The sequence below is a fragment of the Lipophrys pholis genome, assembly GCF_963383615.2.
Source record: "Lipophrys pholis genome assembly, chromosome: 21".
Lineage (NCBI taxonomy): Eukaryota > Metazoa > Chordata > Actinopteri > Blenniiformes > Blenniidae > Lipophrys > Lipophrys pholis.
In genome coordinates this window covers 10,898,165-10,913,407 of record NC_137649.1, presented here as the reverse complement: position 1 = coordinate 10,913,407, position 15,243 = coordinate 10,898,165, and the positions used below count along the sequence as shown (strand labels likewise).

Below are 15,243 nucleotides of genomic sequence, written 5' to 3'. Positions count from 1 at the left end.
CATTATAGAACCGGAATGATGTTGAAAATGTATGTTTGCAGGCAGGAAGACATCGAAAACAGCCCGTTCAGAATGAAATCCCCGCGTTAAAGCTGGTTAAAATCGTTACAGGTTTGCTGCAAAACAAAGGGAAATCAATTTTTTATTCGCTCGGTAATTATCGGAATTAGCTCTAAAATATCACAAAGCAAACTTACATTTCCGTTGAAAATCCGCACATTTTAGTAAAAAAAAGGCTGAGCCGATGTGATTAAAAAAAATAATAAGACGAGGGAAGCGAGCAGAAGACCTTGTGAAAACACAATCGAGTCAAAAAGGAAAATGTCCACAAAAAGCGTAGAAAATGTTGAAAGAAGCACTTGGTTCCTTATTAAGGCGAAGATACAATATTTATTCCTTGTCTCCTGGGATGCTCCGCTCCGTCTATTGTCCTCCCATTCCTCAGTGCTGATGCTTAATTTTCAAAACTTCTATATTACCAAGGGACCTACGACATCAGCCGAGAAATACCCTGCAAGTACAAAATCCGTGAGCCAGCCCCGTCCGTGCAGAGGGGAGACGCTCGCGTTCCGCCAGCTTTCTACCGTTACCGAGAGCGCGCGAGGGGGACTTTTCCATTTCTCTCGCTTTTTGAGGATTTTAACGCATTTTTATTTTTATTCGATCGGGCCAGAGAGGAGAAAGGGAGGAGAGAGAGAAGAAAAAAAAACACGGGTTACTTTGGAGAAAGCACAATGTCAGCGACCTTCCCCGGACTTGTCCACGACGCAGAGGTAGGCTCATTTATTTTACTCTTAAATTTAGCAAATTAGAAGCAGGTGGGTAGAGTAAATATTGCTGGATTTAAACAGGAGTTCGGGATGCGTGTGGAGATGCCTCCTGCTCTCTGGGAGACAGGGATATAGCCTAACGCTTGATAAGACACAAAAAAGCAGGGAGGACAGAAGTGAGTGGTGCGTCTCGCTGCCGCTGCCGGTAGAAACGGAGCTTTTTATTTGGTGTGTGTCGGTAAAAGAGGCTCGGTAACAGTGTGATTAGAACATTTTAGGGCGGAACACCTCCGCTGCGTGTCTCACTCTGCTTACCTCCCATTCAGTGAGGGCGAGAAGAGCCGGGACAGCGAATTTGCCAGCAGCTCGGTAATAATAATAATATATAACAGCACGCCTTTTAAACTGCTGCGAGGAGAGTGACAGGCACGCCGAAGGGAGGGGAAAAATACCGATGGCTCCTGTTGCCGCACGTTGGTTCCCCTCCCGGGCGTGTGGAAGTGACATCTCCTTCAGGTGGTTAAAAGTGGGAAAGAAAAAAAAGAGAGTGTGAGTTGTGTTTTTTTTTTTTTGTTTTTTTTTGGAGTGTGTTTGGGAAGCAGGAGCGAGGAGACACCGGCTGATGCTAAATGACACGGCTCATATATTTCCCCTCGTCTCTTTATTATCTTGTAGATACGTCACGACGGATCAAACAGCTACCGTCTCATGCAGCTCGGCTGTCTGGAGTCCGTGGCCAACTCCTCGGTCGCCTACTCCTCCTCCTCCCCGCTCACCTACCCGGCGCCGGCGGGGACGGAGTTCGCCTCGCCCTACTTCTCGGCCAACCACCAGTACACGCCCCTGCACCACCAGTCCTTCCACTACGAGTTCCAGCACTCGCACCCGGCCGTGACCCCGGAGGCCTACGGGCTCAACTCGCTGCACTCGGGCCAGTACTACCAGCAGATCCACCACGGCGAGCCGGCGGACTTCATCAACCTGCACAACGCGCGCTCGGCCCTCAAGTCCTCGTGCCTGGACGAGCAGCAGCGGCGCGAGCTGGGCTGCCTCGACGCCTACCGGCGCCATGACCTGTCGCTGATGACGTCACACGGCTCGCAGGCCTACGGCGTCGGCATGCACCACCCGGACCAGCGGCTGCTGCCCGCCGCCGGCCTCGGCCTCCCTCCGGCCGCGGCGGACGACCTGCAGGTACCGTCCCTGCTCCTTCAGGCCTCAGCATGCCCCCCCCCCCCCCCTGCCCCCCCGCCCCCCCTTATGAAATGATACAGAAGGATAATAAAGGGAAGCAGACCCTCATAGCCGTCATAGGACCCAGTGCCCCAGTCTCTCTGCCCCACTGCCCTACTATTGAAGAAGAAGAAAAAAAAAACTTTCCCTCCCTATTGTAGCAGCCACACAGCAATCCCAAAATATTGAAGAGAGACAGCGCCAGATGTCTGTCTGTCTGCCTGTCTGCTTCATCTGTCTGCGCTCTAAGCTGCTCCGGCCTGTATAGGTTATGTCCACCCAAAGACCCCGTCACACTTCGGGGGGCTGAATTACACTCAATATCACCTCCAGATGATTCTGTTGCCAGAGCAAACGTGACAGTACAGCAGGCTGAGTAAATGTCAAGTCCACACGGCACTGCGCCTCTGAAAGGCAGGCCTCTTTCTAAAGGTTAATTGACTGGCAGTCTATACAATCCCATTGTCAAATCCGCCCTTTATTTTTCCTGAAACACACGTGACCCATATTTTACATAATTCTTTTGGATGTAAAGAAATGGTTGGAGATGAAAACGGATTCGCACGGTTCTTGAGCCCCAGTGAGCGTGTGTGTTTGAGTGTGTGTGTCCGGCTGTCTGTTGAAGCAAAGAAAAGCCGCTGGTTGCTCTATTCTCCGGTAAAGGGCGGATTAACGGATCGGGGGTTCAGGGTACAATGCCCGGCTCGAGCACCATAAAGCACCGTAGTTTATCCAATTACCGACTTAACGTCAATCAACTTTGTTACTTATGCAGCGACATCTGAGCTGGTTGAAAGCGGCTCTAGTTAAACACAATTTAACACAGCGACACATCATTTCAGCCACGTTAAGTGTCACAACTCTGCTCCCATTTTCTCCCGTAAAATCGAATTTCTTTCGACATTTTTGTCACGTGACTTAACAAATAAAATTTTCTAATAAACGGTACTGATAATAATAGCAGTTATATAGACTCCGTAATTACGTAAACAGCAAAAAACCTACATTAAAATCCATTGAGTTTTTTATACTCTACAGTGTGCAAAAATATTGTTTTGTTTTGATAGCCGTGACTTCTGTCTGATGTAAATGCATGCAGGGTAAATTACATTCATACTATTATTATTATTATTAATAAATATAATAATACTTATTATTATTATTATTATTATACTTATTAATATTGTTATTATAATTGTTATAATTTTGCTCTGTCGTAAATGAATTCAACAATTTCTGCTAATTCAATTTTGATTCATCTATTCAATTTGTATTTGTAGTAAATCCAATTTTCCAATGTCGCTGCTTAAATGTTATGGTTTGTAATAAATTAAAAAAAGTAAGGCATATTGAAATATTTTATTTCGTTTCATTTTATTATGAATGTGGGCTGTGCATTGTGGTTTAGGGTAAATATTAGCCTTCCTTTAAGCTGTGCGGTGCATAAAAAGCGCAGGTTTGGCTCTTTATGGAAGGAAAGAAAGGAGCGTGCGGGGTGAACCTGAGCGCGCACGGGGCGGATGTATGAGCGAACAGATGCGCCTCTGGTCCCGTGCAGCCCGGGCGCATCTTTGAGCGCGTTAAATAGATTTTCATGCTGAACAAAAGCAGCTGCCACACCTTTCTCCCGTCACTAAGCTAATTCATGCAAGACCTCTGCGTTTTGTATATTGATTTTATAATCACTTTAGCTTCGGAATAGAAGAAAAGAAACAGAGAAGCTGGTTAAGAAAGAGCTACAACAAGCTCCTTTTTTTTTTTTTTTTACTCTTTATTTTAATCAGGGGGCTCCTGCGTGGGCCCGGCCTTGAGGCTCGCACGGGGGATTAAGTGTTTTTCTGAATAAAAAGCGCGTGTTCTCTTTTCTTGATGACATTGTTGATAGCACGCGAGTCTGATCTGGACCAAAATGGCGGCTTTAACAGGTTTCCATACATGCAGGGGCCTGTGTGTTGCACACTGCGTGCTCATATAGAGCGATCACCCCAACAGGTTGGTGGCTGCAACAAATTCTGGACACTTTGTGCTCATTTCTGAGTCTGCATGAGTGGTGCTGTCCTCGGTTTATAGCCCGGAGCCTTTCAAATTAAGCTCGGTTCTGCGTGAGCTGCATGCTTTATTTCACTCTGCCCTCATTTCTTTTTTTTTTCTCAGAGCCTACTAAGTGATGTACACTTTCTAACAAAAAGACTTCCACCACTAGAAAAGGAGGAAGTGTTTGGACTCTGAGGTGTCCCTTTTTCATTGCCTTACTCCTCAACACACCTGTACAGATGCTTTAACCCTTAAATGGACGCTCGCCAAATTATGTGTAAATTGACCCCTAAGGCGTTGTTGAAAAATTGTTCCAGACTTAAAAGTTATAAGCGTGTCATGCTACATAACAATTATACAAGACATCTCTGGAAAAATGACCAAAAACACAATTTTCGAATCGCGCGTTTTCCCCATTTAAACTATTTAACCAATATCATAAATATTGGTAACTTCTGTTATACTGTAGAATGTGTTACTTAAAAAAAGAAGAAAAAATGAAAAGCTTCCACTGACTTTAAAATATACACTATCACTTGTCAGCACTTTTCTGTGTGGTTTTATTGGTGTTTTTAAAAAAAATATTTTTTAGTTTTTCCTAAATAGATGCATTAACAGACCGGAAATAGGAGCTGGTCAAACATTGTGGCGTTTATATTACTATAATTCTTATTATAATGTCACCTATCCCAACAATTGGCACATATTTGTCTTATATTGGAGTATTTTCTTTATTTTCCTTTTGTCAATTTAGAAAATAAATAAAAAAGATGCACAAGTTAGCAGATATGGTCACTTGACCAATAACAGGTTAAGTATGTGAACGTGATGATTTCCAATCTGTGGTTTGGGGCACCCCAAAGAGATCAAAAGATATTTTGAGGGGACCACGATCTGATTGTTTCGGGAGTATTTTCCAAAGTTAGGCATATTTTCTTCTTTATAAGTCTTTTATCATTTGGAAAGTATTGCGTTGGGCATACATGTTTGTAAAAATCTAAGCATTGATTTATATTTACCTTGACCTCCAATGTATTGTCTTTCAAAGCAGTAGTAATCAGTCTAATGAAACTTTTTTTTTTTTTTAATCACACAATTGTGTATTATAAGATCCTCCTTTTATTAGAAAAAAAAAATAAAGTGTGGGTGGCAGGCCAATTAAAAAGAAGATTTCACACCTAGGATGCTCCAGAAAAATGGCTCCGCCCACACACAAGAAAAAAACAAACAATTAGTTTGTGGTGTATTTGAAGAATTGCAGCTGGTAACTTGTGCTGGAAACTCTGGTTGAAGTGATTTCACCTCTCTGCTCGCCCTAACGAGAGTGTGTGTCTCCGCTCCGCAGGGCTCCGTGGAGGCGCAGTGTGGGCTCGTGCTCAACGGCCAAGGGGGCGTCATCCGGAGAGGTAAGGCCCCCAGTCTCGTCTCTTGTTGTGCACCGGAGGCCGTGAACACCGGCGGGTCCACGCGACAAGACAGCGAGGAGACAGACAAACAGGCGGAACACTCCCCTCTTGTCTGCTGTCAACATGTTACAGCGGGAGCGGGCCCGCTTCCTCGCCTATTAAACAGTAACACAGTGAACACGCGCTGAGACAGGGCTCCCCTCTAACAGTCTGCAGCGGACTGTCACTCAGCAGCCTTTCAACCAGCCACACGAAACTCATTCAGTTTAGCCCAAATGCAACAATGTCAACAATGACAAGATTTCTCATCTCAGCCGCCTACTTGATGTGAGACTTTTCTCTCTCTCCTGTTCATCTAAAAACTATTTCCCGTAGATTGACGGCTTCCTTTCATTTCCACGAAATAAATAACCTATTTTTGAGTATTGTCGATGTTTAATTTAACAATATAAAGGCATCATGGTCTCAAACACATTGTTGCTGATGATCTTGTCTTTATTGTCAAAAGAAACTGGGAAAAAAACCCGGTTAATCTGACAGACCTGAACAATTAAACGGATGTATTTAAAGATTTAGCTCGGAGGACATTTAACATGACAATAGGGTTTATAATTAATAATGATAGATAGATAGATAGATAGATAGATAGATAGATAGATAGATAGATAGATAGATAGATAGATAGATAGATAGATAGATAGATAGATAGATAGATAGAATATTAATTCAAAATTAATCAAGGATGTATTGTGTTCATTCAATTTAGTGAGACATTATGTGATATATTGTGTGTTCATATGTAGGATGTCGCCCCAAGTTAATCACAGGAGTGAGTGTGCTTTGTGCAAGAGTTGTGTTTTTATTGTTTGTACGCGCCGGTATGTTTAATGCAAGCTCGCGGTGATCCCCAGTGTTTGAGACCTGGAGGTTGAAGCCGGCTCAGGCTGACTCTTCAGGGGGAAGGTGTGGATGTGAGCTCGGCCTATATCAACACGCAGCAGGCCAGCCAATTTCCTCACGAGTGGGTTTTAAACACGCTGTGGATCTGCTTCTTCTTCTTTCTTTTTTTTCCTTTTTTTTTTTTCTAACGCCATCAAAGCCTGCTTGTGTCTTTTTTTTTTCCTTTAGTGGGGACTGTGTGTATAATTTTCCATACAGAGAGGGAGGCTGTGTCTCGGGTTTAATTTTTCATCAGCTCTGCCGAGGTGTTGGGGCTTTTCTCTCGGATTGACGCGGGAATCCCTTCGCTATCACTTTCGGTTAATGGTGCGCCGTATTTGGCCCTGAGCTCAGCCGCTGCAACCATCACAACCAATAATCTTTGCTTTACCTCCCGCTCCCGTATCGATAGCTTCTCTCGCCTCGGGCGGACGCTTTGATATGCTAATGCCGAGCGGGGCCCCGGATTCAGCCGAGATCATATTAATGTTGTTCTTTCTGACTGCGGCTTTGGCGGCATGAATATTCACATAACCTTTTTCAAAAGAAAATCACTCAAGAAATGCGGATCCTACTTAGGAGGAGTCGTCTGTGTTTTTAATCACGCTGCTATCCCTTTTCCAGTTCAGCTCTAACAGCAGCCTAGCAGATCAAGCTGATCTGTCAGACGCGCGCCCCCGCCAAACACTTCCCGCCGTGCACGCACTTCGCTCGTTTTCTGTCAAGACGCAAGCGGGCTCTTTTTTTTTTTTTATTTAAGGGTGGGGGGGTATAAACACTGTTGTTAAAATATGAGGAGAATGGCATTTGGCCCTTGTCTCCTTTTCTTTAATTTTCGTGGCAAACTCGTAAAAGGCGCTTGATTCCGCGTGTGATCCCGCCCGCCGCTCGCGCCGCAGCCCGAGGCTACTCTCCGTTGCTTAAATACCGTTATCGCCTCTGGGCCCGCGCGCTCTACTGACTGCACTACCGGCAATAGCTCTTTTCGATTGCCCTTGGCAACATAAAATACAAACTACTTTGAATCAAAACATTTTTAGGGGAATTAATATGATGTGAACCCGCGGCTTTCAGAGACGCGCGCCCCTGTCAGAGCGCGTGAGGCTGACAGACAGGTTTACCCGGTTTGTGTCACATACAGGCATGGGCGAGCCGGACTTCACACGCACACGCATGTGCGCCCGCGCACACACACACACACACACACACACACACACACACACACACACACACACACACACACACACACACACACACACACACACACACACGACGGTGGAGGGGGGTGGGGGGTGGCAGGGGGCTTAAACCCAACCGATATTATCAATCGATTCCCTTGCAATCTTCCATTTTGACAGCCCGAGTCCATCACAGTTCTTGAACAAAGTGGAGCCCGCTGGAGTACAACAGCCTTTTGTTTTCACACCATTATGATGTTACAGTTGAGCTGTGGGCACGAGTCGCTGTCCAGGTGCTAGAATGAAAGGTGCCAGGCGCTGTCCACGGTGCTGAAGCAGGATGACTTTTTATTTCTTTTCTTTTTTTTTTAAAGGCTCCAGGTCTAAGTGCCTTCCTGCAGCCGAAAAAAAGATGCGAATCTAGCGCATTTTTACTGATTGTGAATAATAGATCCTGATAGCAGAAATATAGGTTACAGCTGGTGATATATAGAAGGCTTAGTTGGTGGCCAAATTGTCCACAATTGCCCCCAAAAAGACAGGCGTTTGCCAGGCAATCTCCGCCTGCAGCATAGTTCTACTCGGCCTAAATGGCATCTCTTCTTCATCTCATCAGATCCAGCATGGCCCTAATAACAAAGCGACACACCCTGCTGTTAGATTTGATAATGAGGCAGATGAATAATAGAATATAGCCTACAGTACATCAGACAGAAACCTTGCGTTTCAGCTGCTTGGGACGTTAGTTCAAGTGAAAGTTTAATAATAATAGGCCTACTCAGAGCAGTCAATATATTCCTGGAGGAGCCAGTAACACTGATTCAGATGCAATTAATAATGTGAAAGAGCCCTCACTATCAGAACCACAATCATTTATTCACACATACAAGCGTATCAAGTACACAGTGTGTATACATACACACACACACACACATATATATATACATTGTGTATTTGATACATATATATGTATATCCAGATGAAGAAATAAAGAAATATTCTCTTTATACTATACTGCTTTTAAGATTTATCCTAAAACCAACCCAAATAATGGTAAAATATTGAGTACACATGTAAAACAAGGGTAATTTTTTTTAGAATATATATAGGAATTTGGTTACATTTTTGAGAAGCATGTAGCCTAAGATAATGTTAGAAAAGCTTTTCTAAGATGAACCACGTACATTAACTCTACAGTTGTTTGATTGAAATCATGACTTCACCAACAATAACAAACATCTCAATTTTAAAACAAACCTCCTTATTAATCTTCTCACATCTTAATTGACTTTTTAAACCTTGCATAATGCATTGATACGTCCAATTCTCTTGAAATATCCAGAGACGCCTCGTTAATGTGTATGTACAGCCAATGCTAAACTCTTCAGGCAAAAGTGCAACGTCATATCAATGCCTGCACAGTGATGGTGAGGTCGCACACTCTGTACAAGCACACTCAATCTAACCTTTAGTATCACTGACAGTGTTACTATTGAGGGCAAATTAATATTTTCATGAATTACCTTTGTTATTTAAGTCTAAAATGTTCATGTTTTTTCCGAGTCAAGGCTTTTCAAGGTCTAATTTGATTTCATCCATTCAGTATAGACCTGAATGTGTCTATTCTAAAGGCACAAAAAAAAGACTGTGATGGTCTTGTGATGAAAAAATAAATAAACCAGATTTATATTATATGCTACATTTATTGGGAAAGAAATCCTCTAAAAAAATCTTTTTTTGAACAAACATTTTCCAGAACTAGTACAAGTTTGCAAATTTAATTTATGTGATTATAAGAAGTGTATAAGCCAAGTGTTTGTGAAATGCCCCTCAATACAAAACATAATTGACACAAACATCCATCATCCATCATCTAAATGGTTTGTCCGACTCTAGGTGGAGGCCGGATACACCTTGGACAGGGAAATTTGACACCTAAGGGAAATTTTTAGTCATTAATTCATCTCAATTGCATCTTTTTAGAATGTGGGAGAAAGCTGAGAAAAAAATGTGGGGGGGGGGGGGGGGGGGGAGAACGCACAGACTCCACACAGAAAGGGCACTAGATAGACCTGAATCTGGGGAAACTCCAACCACTACACCACTGGAACAAACATCTCGATATCAAACATTTTGCCTTTTTATTACTACAGTTACTATCCAACGAGCACACACGTTTGGTACATCGTATTCTACGTATTCTATGTCTGACTAAAGGTTCGTGGTACAGGTCAGACCTGTGCTGCTTGTCTGCACAAACGGTTTTCAGTGACATGATATCCACTTTTCCTGTTAACAGAGTGAGTTTATACCCAGACAAGAGTCACAGATTGCTCATAAATACATACTTTCTAACTTTACTCTTCAATTCAAACATGGACAAAACTTACTTTGGTCAACTATTCTGGTAATATTCAGACTGACGCTGCCATTTCTCCCTGCTGAACCTTGTTGTAACAAATGTGTCACGTATGTGTGTGCAGGTGGAACATGCGTGGTGAATCCGACAGATCTGTTCTGCTCGGTACCGGGCCGCCTCTCGCTGCTCAGCTCCACCTCAAAGTACAAAGTCACCATAGCCGAGGTGAAGAGAAGACTGTCCCCACCAGAGTGCCTCAACGCCTCGCTACTGGGCGGCATACTGCGCAGGTCAGTAACACATAAACATGAAGGAAAGCAGATGATTCAGCCAAGAGGCAACATATCCAGTTTTCTTTTATTATACCACTGACATTTTGGGATTTCGTCTCATCTTATTGCAATAATCTCCTTCCATATCCAATCATTTCAACTGAACCCATTCAACATAGCTGTTTACAGGCTTGTTGTTGCATAAAGGATTTGGCATACATACTTGTCATACCCATGGCTCCATTACCATGTAAAATATCTAGAATAATCAAAACAGTATGAAAAGGCAGAGAGTCAGAGATTCACACTGATATGATTCCCAAATTTCCAGCATGTCACACATTTGTATCTTCAGCCTCTCAGTAGTGTCAAACTCAAAGTCCTACTGAATCACATAGAAAGTTGTTCTCAGGTATCATATATAAAGGGGCACAAGCACTTACTCACAGTACAGGTTTGACAAATCGGTAACCATAAAAGCAAAACGAATAGAGGTTTCCTCATCTTTAAAGGATCACTGAAGCATTTTACCATAACTAGATTTATCAATATTTCTCAGACATATCAACAAAAGCTTTCTACTGTGAGCACTGACCTCTACCTTAATTATCTGCAAGCGGCCATATTAGATCATTTCTGCAAGTCTTTACATCAAACGTACGCCCAAGGCATCTAGTCAGTCAAATTTAAGCTCTTGTATTGCATAAAACAATACATTTCATATGAGCATAGAAGGTTGTGTGGGCAAGCTCTCATGGGAAACTAATGAGAAATCATTAGTAAAAAAAAATATATACATATATACATATATATATATATATATATATATATATATATATATATATATATATATATATATATATATATAGAATAGAAAGATGTTCAGGTCTCAAAACATGCTTCAACAACACTCTAAGATTGAAATTCCCAAATATTTCAGTTTGTGAAGGGTGTTTATAAGAGCAAAAAAATCAAAATCAAAATTATTCACGATTGATTGGGCAGATGATTATTTTTGTATGTGATGTAACTGGGAAGCATGAAAAATATGGGGAAACCGTTGGAGAAATTTCTGACACCATTTTTGATTTGATGTCGTGAGCACATAAAACTACAGTATGGCTTTTCTCAGTTACATTTAAAAAGAGGGTTCAATAAGTTCCTCGAGGCTCGCCCACTTTTTCAAGAATTAAAAATCATCCTTTAATGGAAATTCACGGAAGAAAATATCCAATTTTGGGAATATTTTAAGTTTTTATTGAAATAAAAAGAAAAAAAGAACATTTTAATCTATACATTGTGACATAGTCGTGCATATTAGATTCTGGTCAGTTCTACACTGTCTAACTGATTTTTATTAATGAAAACGATGTATCACAGTTTTTATGAAGACTGACTTCAAAAATGATAAAAGAGGAAAGTGGTCAATTGTCGTGTAAACGTCATGGACTGCTGGATGGATAGCTCACGGAAAATCATGCAATTATTCAGCAGCTAGTTGTCATTTAAAAAAAAAAGTCCCAGAAGAAGGCCTCTGCTGAAGCAAAACAGAAATCATAGAAATGTTATTTTGTCCACATCCTGAATACCCATTTGACAAAATGTAATGATGTTGAAGTGAGGAGGTGAGTGTGACTGAGAGGTCTTTGAAATCAAAAACATTTTTTTTATTTATTTTTTTTTAAAGTGTAAATCTGGCTTCTGAGCATTGGAGAGCGCCGTCTGAGTCTTTGTAGACCTCAGATAAAACAGAGGATATATAGTAGCGCCCACAAAGACTATTGTAGGCGAGCGAGGGGCTGGGGCTGCACGCGCCGCCATGCCCAGGGAGCCAGAGGGAGGCGAGACCAGGCCAAAGCATGCCAGGATCAGAGGAACCAGAGGAAAGCAAGAGTTGCCAGCGCTGTATTATTGATGAGGTGGAGAGAAAGGGAAGAGGATGGGGGTTGAGGGGGGGAGGGGGGGTTGAGCACAGATAATATGGCTATAGTGCTACAAGATCAGGCATCAACAAAGTGAAAATTTAAAACAAAGTGCAAATGATGACAATGATCCTGATTTAGGTGTATGTTTAAAAAACAAACATTTTTTTAAAAGTCACACACAGCAAACTAGTTATTGACTCGGTTTTTGTGTCACTTGCCAAACACTGGCAATGAAGCTCGATCACCAACAACAAGTACAACAAAATGAGCGGCGGTAAAACTAGACTTGTCCCAAAAAAGCAGATTTAAAGTTTCACGGCACAGCAAGGAGTCACGTATGCCTTTAAACATTTTCACATGAAAAACGAAGACACAACAGGGATCATTCTTTTCTGATTTGGGTATCTGGAGGGATGCGAGAAGCAGAGTCAGCGAGATTTGTAACCGTATCCATGCATAAAGAGAGCATATTTAATATATGATGAGTTCTGATGTTTTAATTTCTTCCGTCTTTGATTTACTGCTTTAATTTATGGTTTTGACACATCAAAGTAAATCTATAAACTACTACACTTTCATAGAGGACTTAATTAATCATGTCTTTGTGTATTTTATTTGTATTTTGATTCAGTGAGTGATCAATGCTGCTGCGGCTAATGATGATATGTGCTCCAGATAGGATTCAGTCTTTTGGTGTCTTGTGAAACGTGACTGTTTGATGATGTGGGGAAACGTAATGCAAAGTTTTCAAAGTTTTTTTTTCTTTTTCTTCTTCTACTGTGTGTCCCCAGAGCGAAATCTAAGAACGGAGGCCGGTGTCTTCGTGAGAAATTAGACCGTCTAGGCCTCAACCTGCCGGCAGGACGGAGGAAAGCTGCCAACGTCACGCTGCTCACCTCCCTGGTGGAGGGTAAGAACCTCACCCGGTTTCCTGTGTTACATTCCTTTCTCCTCCCAGCTTCCTTCACATGTGAACCTTTCAGCGCTCGGCTCATTAGTCTGGTTGTCTGTGCTGCTGCTCAGGTGAGGCGCTCCACCTGGCGAGGGACTTCGGCTACACCTGTGAGACAGAGTTCCCCAGTAAGGCGGTGGGGGAACATTTGGCGAGGCAGCACAGCGAGCCGAAAGAAACCAGCGCGCGCAAGAAAATGGTCCTGGCTACAAAGTGAGCATTAAAACGCATATACTCCTATGAAGACAGTGTGCAAGTAGGCAGTGATTTGATGATTTCATGGATTGTTCCATGTTTTTCTGGAGGTTTAGGTGGAAAATGAGATTATCTACCAAAATGGATTTTTGTCTTCCCATTAGTTAACACCTAAATTCCCCGATATCAAGTGGCGACATTCATCACTTTGTACAGCAACAGGAAAAGTTGTGTTTTCATGAAATACAATTAAATCAATGTCAGCTAAAATTTAATGGATTAAAATGTATATTTCATCCTCTCAGTACAAAAAACATTGTTGCTAAAACTTAATTCTCATTTTAAACGCATAGAAGCTGTATGTATGTATGTTTTGGGCAATTTTAGGCTACAAGGGTTGTGTTCATCTCTTTACACAGTAAGAGCTGCATTTATTTTGAAAGTCTCAAACACCGCTCGGACTCTTTTTTAGATAAACTGTTTTTTCCCCCAATACTATCGGCATAGCAGTATATTCTCCACGGTTTAATCTGAAATCGTCCTGAAAGCTCCTGTGTGCAGCATTAGAGTGAAACCTACTGGTCATACATGTAGATTGATCTAGAATGATGAGGATGGGCACAAGAAAGAGAGGAAAACACTGTCATATTATAATGGCGACGGTGGAGACAGATGGTAAACCCATTGCGCCCCCCCCCCCCCCGCTGTCTCTCAGGCAAATCTGTAAGGAGTTCCAGGACTTGTTGAGCCAAGATCGTTCTCCTTTGGGCTCCTCCAGACCGACTCCCATCCTGGACCTGGACATCCAGAGACACCTCACACACTTCAGGTAACTCACAAACGGGAAGTTTATGAAAAACAATAAGTTTGGAATAATGTGGAGTTTACCCTTAAAACTACTGAGTAAAGACAGATTTTTCTTGTTTTGCATCTGACCTCTTCGCATTTTGGAACTATGCAGCTGTGCAGTTTGATTTTTGGCACGAGTGACAGGCGACATGGGAGCAGAGCCTCATTAGCACCAAATGTCACATCTGTGGCATCGCCACTCACTGACTATAGAAAGTTAGCTTAAAGCTGGCAGCTTAGCGGAGGAGAGCAGGAAATTAGTATCAGACTCTAAAACCGATGTTTAAGCAAGACTTTAGAGAGCTCCCGCCATCTCATTATCATAGTGTTTTTTTTATTTTTATATTTTATGCATTTCGCATTCTGATATCTGCTTTTAAAATTGCAAGGCACTTTTCTAAATGATAACGTATCAAAAAAACTCATAAAACTTGAAAATCTTGATTTCACACTGTAAATCCTCACAGTGACATAAAACGGGTGTCATTTATGCATGACTTGTTATCTCCTGTGCGATTGTTTGAAGGTAACTTTATCAGTGAAGCAGCTCATGTTATATGCTTTAACAGACATGACAATATACACACCTTGAGTCATGTATTATAAATGTAGCCTTCAGTGTTTCACTGTCAACTACTGGTGGAGCTAAAAGTAGTATTTAGACCGTCAGAAGACGTATAAAAAGGTTTTCCTGACAGGCTGAAGTAACTCTTTCAGGAGGATGAGGAGCTGCATAATGCAGGGGGAAGATTTTCTCTACAGGTGTGAGAGGATCTGCATCACTTCGGCGGCCCCCGTGTCCCTCGGCTGCTTCCCTGGGCTCCATTTCATTTGGCGTTTTGGCTGATTGTCGTTTTCTCCCTCCTCACAGCCTGATCACTCACGGGTTTGGTACGCCGGCGGTCTGCGCGGCTCTCAGCACCTTCCAGACAGTCCTGAGCGAGATGCTCAACTACCTGGACAAAAACTCGAGCGGGAAAACAAGCGGACCCAACGACCAACAGATCAACAACAGCTCGGAAAAGACACAGCTCCGGAAAAATATCGAGCCCCAGAGCAAAGACGGGAAAACGGAAAAGACTGAGTAGCCCCCACCCACCTGGTCCCCGTGCCTTGGAGCGCTGCATTTAG

The 15,243-nt window shown here is 42.5% G+C and overlaps 1 protein-coding gene across 1 annotated transcript; it reads left to right on the top strand.

Annotated features, from left to right (window-relative positions):
* Positions 1-555: 555 nt before the first annotated feature.
* tfap2d (transcription factor AP-2 delta (activating enhancer binding protein 2 delta)) lies at positions 556-15,200 on the top strand (the record flags this gene model as incomplete). The annotated part of the gene is made up of 8 exons (XM_080490261.1): positions 556-773; positions 1,446-1,964; positions 5,383-5,443; positions 10,044-10,209; positions 12,908-13,026; positions 13,140-13,281; positions 13,979-14,092; positions 14,984-15,200. The coding sequence occupies exons 1-8, from the start codon at positions 735-737 to the stop codon at positions 15,198-15,200; spliced, it is 1,377 nt and encodes a 458-aa protein (XP_080346387.1). The 5' UTR covers positions 556-734.
* Positions 15,201-15,243: the final 43 nt, after the last annotated feature.